Raw genomic sequence first — 8,440 nt, forward strand, 5'->3', positions numbered from 1 at the left:
TATTAATTGATTGATATATTTGGCACCTCCCACATTCGGGGCATATATATTGAGGATTGTTAAGTCCTCTTGTTGGATAGATCCTTTAAGTATGATATAGTGTCCTTCTTCATCTCTCACTACAGTCTTCGGGGTAAATTTTAGTTTATCTGATATAAGGATGGCTACCCCTGCTTTCTTTTGAGGACCATTCGAATGGTAAATGGTTCTCCAACCTTTTATTTTCAGGCTGTAAGTGTCCTTCTGTCTAAAATGAGTCTCTTGTAGACAGCAAATAGATGGGTCCTGCTTTTTTATCCAGTCTGAAACCCTGTGCCTTTTGATGGGCTCATTATGCCTGTTCACATTCAGAGTTACTATTGAAAGATATGAGTTTAGTGTCATCATGATATCTATTCAGTCCTTGTTTTTGTGGATTGTTCCACTGGACTTCTTCTTTTTATTTTTATTTTATTTTATTTTTTTTTTGGACTTCTTCTTAAAGGGAAATTTTAAGAGTCCCCCTTGAGATTTCTTGCAGAGCTGGTTTGGAGGTCACATATTTTTTTAGTTCCTGCCTGTCTTGGAAGCTCTTTATCTCTCCTCCCATTTTGAATGAGAGCCTTGCTGGATAAAGTATTCTTGGTTGCATGTTCTTCTCACTTAGGACCCTGAATATATCCTGCCAGCCCTTTCTGGCCTGCCAGGTCTCTGTGGAGAGGTCTGCTGTTACCCTAATATTCCTCCCCATAAAAGTCAGGGATTTCTTGTCTTTTGCTGCTTTGAGGATCTTCTCTTTATCTTTGGAATTTGCAAGCTTAACTATTAAATGTCGAAGTGTTGAACGGTTTTTATTGATTTTAGGGGGGTGGGGATCTCTCTATTTCCTGGATCTGAATGCCAGTTTCCGTTCCCAGATTAGGAAAGTTTTCAACTATGATTTGTTCAAATACATATTCTGGCCCTCTGTCCCTTTTGGAGCCCTCGGGAACACCATTTAAACGTAGGTTTTTCTTCTTCAGGCTGCATTTATTTTCCTTAGTCTATCCTCATGGTCTTTTAATTGTCTCTTTTTTCCTCAGTTTCCCTCTTTGCCATCAACTTGTCTTCTATGTCACTCACTTGTTCTTCTACCTCGTTAACCCTCGTGGTTAGGACTTCTAGTTTGGATTGCATCTCATTCAATGGATTTTTAATTTCTGCCTGATTAGCTCTAAATTCTGCAGTCATGAAGTCTCTTGAGTCCTTTATGCCTTTTTCTAGAGCCACCAGTAGCTGTATAATAGTGCTTCTGAATTGGCTTTCTGACATTGAATTGTAATCCAGATTTTGTAACTCTGTGGGAGAGAGGACTGTTTCTGATTCTTTCTTTTGAGGTGAGGTTTTCCTTCTAGTCATTTTGCTCAGTGCAGAGGGGCCAAAAACAAGTTGTATTGGGAAAAGGAGAAAATTAGAGGAGAGAAAGAAGGAAGGAAAAGAAAAAAAAGAAGAAAAAGAGAAAAAAAAAGAAAGAAAAAAAGGTGGGGTAAGCAAACACAAATCAGAAATCAAAAAGCAAAAACAAACAAACAAACAAACAAACAAAACAAAACAAAACAAAAAACCCAGGGAGTATCTTCTGATTCTGTGTACTTTAAGTCCCTTGACTTCCCCTGGAAGTTGTCAGTCAGTCTAGCTGGTCTTCTGGGGGAGGGGCCTGTTGTGCTGATTTTCAGGTGTTAGCAGTTGGGGGAGCTGCTCTGCCCCTGCCTGGTGCAGGGCTCAGTGGGGGTTGTTCACCCCGTGAGGCCCCAGGAGGAACAACCTCAGTGGTGGGGCCAGCTCTGGAGCCGTGGATTCAGCCCCGCAGTAGCTCCAGAGCTCTCGGTCTGCAGGGCCTGGAGGCTCCGGGGCGGGGCCGCTGATCTGCTCAGCTCGGGGCAGGAGCGTCCTCGCTGTCCTGGGCCCTCCCGGCCTCTGCCTGTCCCGGGGGCAGGCCGGATCCTGGGCTGTGTCCCGGCGCCCTGTGCTCCGGAGCCTGCGCTGTTGGATTCATGCTCCCGCCCGCAGCCCCCTCCGTGGAGCCTCTTCCTTTGCCCGAGCCCCCCGAGCTGCTCCCGCCCCGCAGCCCCCTCCGCGGAGCCGCCGCCCGAGACCCCCGAGCTGCTCCGGGTCCCCTGTGCGCGCTGCAGCCCTTAGGGAGCTCGGCGCACTCTCCCGGGGGGCAGGTGTCTGTTAGTGTCCCCGGGAGCCCGAGGGCATCCCCGCCCTCCTGGGTCCTGCTCCATCTCCCCGCGAGCCCCTTTCCCCCGGGAAGGTCGGTGCAGCTCCTGCTCCTCCGGGACGGGGCTCTCCTGTCCTGGGGACACTCACCCCGGCCTCAGCCCGGCTCCTCGCGGCCCCCCCAACCTTGGAGGCCTTTTGTTCCTTTATTTCTTTTTCCCCGTCTTCCTACCTTGATAGAAGCGCGAACTCTTCTCACTGTAGCATTCCAGGTGTTCTCTCTTTAAATCTCAGGCCGAATTCGTAGATTTTCAGGATGAGTTGAAGGTTATCTAGGTAATTTGGTGGGGACAGGTGACTTGGGGACCCCACTCTCCCGCCGTCTTGCCCCTCCCTGACAGTTTTGTTTTCTTTTGATTAATTTGTGTTTGGTTTGTTTATAAGATTTTCTTTTTTTTAAATGGAAACAAAGTTGAATCAACATTTGAACATCAATCAATTTGTATCACCATATAAGACTAAATAAGAAACGTCAAGATAAAATTTTGAAAAGTACAATGACTCTAATGTTTCAGAGAATGAAAATAATCATATAGATATTATTCACTTTTACTTATAAGAGACAACTAGAGTCACAAGTATCAATAATACCAAAGTGTCTATATGTTTTTGTTTTTGTTTTTAAAGAAATATCTATGTTTTAGACTTTAGTACAATTTTCGTTTAGAATAGAATTCATAAATAGAACAACTATGGTTTAGAATGAGTTTTATAAATTTGAAACTTTTTATATATTATAGATACGTGAGACTTTTAGTAGTATGAGAGAATAAATATAGATTTATAAATATGAGACTTTTTATGAATTTATAAATACATGAGACTTCCAGTAGTAGGAGAAAATAGGTATGATGATGGGTCCTTACTAACATAAATCTGATTAATTTATCAGAAACTTATTAATTTCAAAATGGAAATGTTAATCTATTACTAGAATAACTATAGAGAAAAGATAATTTCCAAAGATAAATTATATTAATATTAATTTAAATTTCTATATGTGTGTAAAAGTTACTAATAATAAAAATATAACTAAAATATACATATATAAAGGATAATTTTTAAAAAATTAAAACTAAAAAATAATACAATTTTATTGAAAACTAATAAAAAATTCTGAAATAAATGGACAGATATACCATTGTTATTATATGAAAGCCTCAATGAATAAATATACAAATTATCTCCAAAAGTACAATAACCTCATTAAATTTCTTTAAAAATTCCCAAGTTTTATGGAGATATACATTGTGTTTTCAAAATATCTATAAAACAATGATACCATTAATAGCCAAAGCCGGCAATGGAATGTCATGTGGCAGGATTTGGCTTATCAGAAATCAAGAATTATTATGTCCATTGTAATTAATACAGACCTATAAAATAAATGAACAGAAATTTATGAAATTAGGAATCTTAATTTAAAAAGAAGACATTACATGTAAGATAGAAATGGATGTTGCCTTTCCATTCTCCCTGCGGAAGGGTCCAAATTGTGTGGTTTTGAGTTCCTGTCATAAAGAGAAAATTTCACAATGTCTGAAGCCTTTGATTTCCTGCAAATAAGGAGGATGTCCTCAAATTCCTTGCAGCAGGAGCCCACTTCAGTGGCACCAACCTTGACTTCCAAACCCCACATCTACAAAAGGAAAAGTGGTGATATCTACATCATAAATCTGAAGAGAACCCGGGAGAATCTTCTGCTGGCAGGTCATGCCTTTGTGGCCATTGAAAACCCAACTGATGTCTGTGTCATATCATACAGACTCTCCTCTATGCCATGGGTGCTTTGCCATCCCTTGCAACAACAAGAGGGCTCACTCAGTGGGTCTGATTAGGGGGATGCTAGCCCCGGAAAAGTTCTGTTCATGTGTATGTAGCACCATTTCCTGTGAATACTCATGGGAGGTTATGCCTGGTCTCAACTTCTACAGAGATCCTGAAGAGATTGAAAAGGAAGAACAGGCCACTGCTGGAAAGGCTGTGACCAAAGAGGAATTTCAGGGTAAATGGACTACTCCAGCCTCTGAGTTCACTGCTACTCAACCCGAAGTCACAGACTGGTCTGAAGGCACGCACGCATCCCCTTTGCCTATTCAGCAGTTCCCTACTGAAAACTGGAGAGCTCAGCGGGCCACAGAAGACAGGCCTGCAGTTCTTGCTGCTCAGGCCACTGAATGGGTAGGAACAACCACTGAGAGGTCTTAAGCTACTCTTTGGCAAAGGCAAACAAAATGGAAATAAGGTTAACAGAAAATAAAGTTTCTAAAAAAAAAAAAAAGACAAAGTGGAAGTTGCCAGGGACAATTGCTTATCCACATGGGTGGATAATCCAAATTTTAAATTATTAATCCAAAATTAATAATCCAAAATTAAATTATTTACTATATGTTATTTTAATTATTTTATGTTATTATTTTGATGTATGTAATTAAATACATGAAAAATATGTTGTCCAGATAGATTAAAGATAGCTATGGAAAATGAAATTTTATTATTTATTTATTTATTTTTAAGATTATATCTATTTATTCATGAAAGACACAGAGAGAGAGAGAGAGAGAGAGAGAGAGATCAGCAGAGATACAGGCAGAGGGAGAAGCAAGCTCTGTGTGGGGAGCCTGATGCTGGACTTCATCCCAGCACCCTGGGATCACAACCTAAGACAAAAACAGATGCTCAACCACTGAGCCACCCAGGTGCCTAGAAAATGTCTAACTACAAAAGATAATTTTGAAAGATTTGATTACATTAAAATAAAGAACTTCTATTTTAAAAATAACTACATATAAAAAGTGTATCTCCTTAAATGGGGAGATATTTGAAGCATATATCATAGAAAGATATTAAGATTATCTATCTATCATTACCATCATATATCTATCTCTATATAAAGAATTCCTACAAATTCTTAAGGGAAAAAGCTTGAACCTCTCAGTAAAATGAATAGAATATATATATCGTAATTTGTAAATGAGGAAACATGAGTGGTTCATACTGTTCATCTTTTATGGTAGAAACTGCCAACCTTGGCTCCATTTCACCCCAGTGTCAATTTTTCCATTTGTACCTTTTGTAATGGAAACCACCAAAGTTTCTGTCAAAAGAGTCATTATTATTCATACGGAAGACCAGACATTCTTGTATCTATGTATAGTTGTGAGATGGAGAGATCTTGACTAAGAGATGTAATTCGAAGTGACATGTAAAAGTTATGGGACAACTCCTTGAAAGAGCAGCTCTTTTTTCTTTTCATCTGTATTCTTTTCCCTCTTCTCTTCTCTTCTGTTCTCTTCTTTCTCTTCTCTCTCTTCTCTTCTTTCTCTTCAACTGTCTCTCTCCCCTCTCCTCTTCCTTTTCTTTTCTCCTCTTCTTCAAACTGGAATTCAGATGTCATAGTGCCTTTAACTATGAGTGAGAGAAAGCCCTATGAGATGATACAGTCACAAGGTAAGAAGAGGCAGTATCTATGGATAACCTCATGGAACAGAGCAACCTCCCTTCCCTGGGTTAGCTATTTGTGTGTGTGTGTGTGTGTGTGTGTGTGTGTGTGTGTGTGTGAAAGTTTTGGCAGAAAAAAAAAGAATCAGTGGCTAGCTTGTTTGAACCACTAAATACTTTTGTTACAGCACCATACTTTAATTAATAATAAGAATTGGTATTGGAGGGATCCCTCGGTGGCTCAGCAGTTTAGTGCCTGCCCTCTGCCCAAGGTGTGATCCTGGAGTCCCAGGATTGAGTTCCATGTTGAGCTCCTTGCATGGAGCCTGCTTTTCCCTCTGCCTGTGTCTCTGCCATTCTCTCTCTCTCTCTCTCTCTCTCTGTGTCTCTCATGAAAAAATAAATAAAATCTTTACAAAAAAAGAATTGGTATTGGAAATAAATGAAAATATTTTGGCATATATTATAAGCCATGGCAAATCGCTTTCAGTGAAATATTGTGGGAGATAGATATCCACAGAGATTGAAAAAAAAACAGTTTAAGTATTGGTATTTCTTTTAAATTCCTTCCTGCTTTAGCAAGATAGTACAAACCAGAGCACAGAGGGAGAGCAATGCATTCTACTAAAGAGGCTTTGTTTGACTGTAGCTGCAATCTAAATTGACTGAGATTCCACTGAAGTTGACTCTTGCAGGGTTATAAAAGCCAACTGCTTCTGTCCACTGAACAGCAGTTGATAAGATTATGGAGCCTACACATCAATGTGCTTGGACATAAAATGGAAGCCAACCCAGCTGCAAAGATCAGATTATGTATATTGTCTGTTCACCCAGGCTATTTTTTCAGATGTCCTTGAGGTAGCTGCCATTAAAATGAGTATAGATGTCAGTAAATAAAAGAGAGTCATGCAGGCTTAAGAAATAGTCCACGTACATGTTTGATTGTATTGGAATTTCTTTCACATGGAACTGAATGAAATGAAATAAATCAGGAGCCTCCTGAGTTTTTTAGGAAATTGTTTTGTCCAAAAAAACTTTAACTTCGAAGACTGCTATTTTTCATTTCCTAGGACAAACTAAGTCTGAAAACCTGACCAACAGGGGGTTTGCTGTTAAAATTCTGCCTCTCTAAAGAAAGCATACTCTTCATTGTTTATTTTAGATGTAGACATAATGAATATGAGAGATCTGCCATAGAGAAGAATCAAATGCCATTAAAGAACTTAGTCCCGCATTGGGAAAAGCAGGCTTCATAGTATTTATCTGGTAGATTTTGTAAGTGACCAGGGACTTCACTATATGTCCCTTCTCCCTTTTCACAGTTAGTTGTTATTGTAGTTACCCTATAGTTGAAGGGTGGAAGGTGGTAGTTAGGGTGAATATCTTTGTTGATTATTGGTCACAAAATCATGAGGAATCATATGTAAATCTTTGAGTAAAACCATACAAAACAGAGATCAACATGATCAGAGTAGAGTAAATAAGATAGGAATAAGAAACAAGATGATAATGAGGTAAAGAGTGTGTGGTGCCACATAGGGCCCCATTTTCAGCTAGTAGAACCCATGCATGCTCCGCATAATGATTTCAAAAGGCCATTGGGAGAAATTAATCAATATTTAAAGAGTTGAATGCTCCAAAAGTCTGCTACAGTTGCTCACGTGTTTAGAATCAATACTAATCTTACCATGCCTGTTATTGTTATTCTGAATATAGAAACTTTCCAGTTTCATGGCTGTCTTAATGCAGTAGGTACTTTAAGTGCTAAGTACACTGTTATGTAGTGAGATAGGAATAAGATATAGAGTTGGAGGGCCAGGGTGCACATCCCAGTTCTGTTCATTACTAATGCACTAATGAACTTGAGCAAATTAGTCTTCTAAACTAAGTTATTTCATCAAAATGATTGGATACTACTACTACTTATCTTCTTAGATTTGTTGTAAGGATTAATTCATCTAAAAATATTCAGGGATATTTGCTATGAAAAAACATTAGTGCTAGAAATTCCTTTTGGAAAAAGTTGAAATGTTGCATATTCTTGGTTCCACTTGGCAATTCATAGTGAATATTGTCCCAAAATAGGCTTTAAAAATTCCTATAGGATATAAGCATGTTTGAATTTATTAACAAACTTTTTTTAAAAATTGAAATACATAAGCTTTTAATGAATATTTTTTGAATCCATGAGTGAATAAATGCTTTATTTTCATGGCTTTCAATCCTCTGTTGACTACTGATTCACACACACCTTCCCACACACAACTGTTACTGAATCTTAGAATGGTAATCAAACTATAATGTTTTATCTTTCCTATACTCTCATCTTGCATGTAAATACATTTTGTATTTTGAAATAGTTGGAAAATTCAATGGCTTACCTCTTGACTTTCTATTATTCTAACTATATACCTCTCTATTCTATGGAATATATGCATGGAAAAAAAAAACCCTTGATTTTAATTGTGCAACAATAACACACTTAATCCATTTTTCCTTTTTTTAACCTATTATAATTTTTTACCGTTCTGTAAAGTAACAAAATTAAATACAGCATGACCATAAAATTTGAAGATTATTATTTTGCAGCAAATAAAGAACTCAATGATTAATTTTGGTAATCTAGCTATCAATTTTCCCAAAGTCTGGTTATTATTTATTTATTTATTTTTTAACCTGGCTATTTTAAATTCTTGAAAAAAGTATAAGTACAATATCTCTGCTACTGACTGAAAAAATAATAATAATTTTGAGTTTT

At 38.1% G+C, this 8,440-nt stretch overlaps 1 protein-coding gene across 1 annotated transcript; it reads left to right on the forward strand.

Annotated features, from left to right (window-relative positions):
* The first annotated feature begins 3,954 nt into the window (after positions 1-3,954).
* Positions 3,955-4,449, forward strand: LOC112642854 (40S ribosomal protein SA-like). Its single transcript, XM_035711079.1, has one exon. The coding sequence runs from the start codon at positions 3,955-3,957 to the stop codon at positions 4,447-4,449; it is 495 nt and encodes a 164-aa protein (XP_035566972.1).
* The last annotated feature ends 3,991 nt before the right edge of the window (positions 4,450-8,440 follow it).

Source organism: Canis lupus, chromosome 38, assembly GCF_003254725.2.
Source record: "Canis lupus dingo isolate Sandy chromosome 38, ASM325472v2, whole genome shotgun sequence".
Lineage (NCBI taxonomy): Eukaryota > Metazoa > Chordata > Mammalia > Carnivora > Canidae > Canis > Canis lupus.

Coding starts and splice junctions, on each gene's coding strand:
- LOC112642854 (XM_035711079.1), top strand. CDS start 3,955: ATGCCTTTGTGGCCATTGAAAACCCAACTGATGTCTGTGTCATATCAT.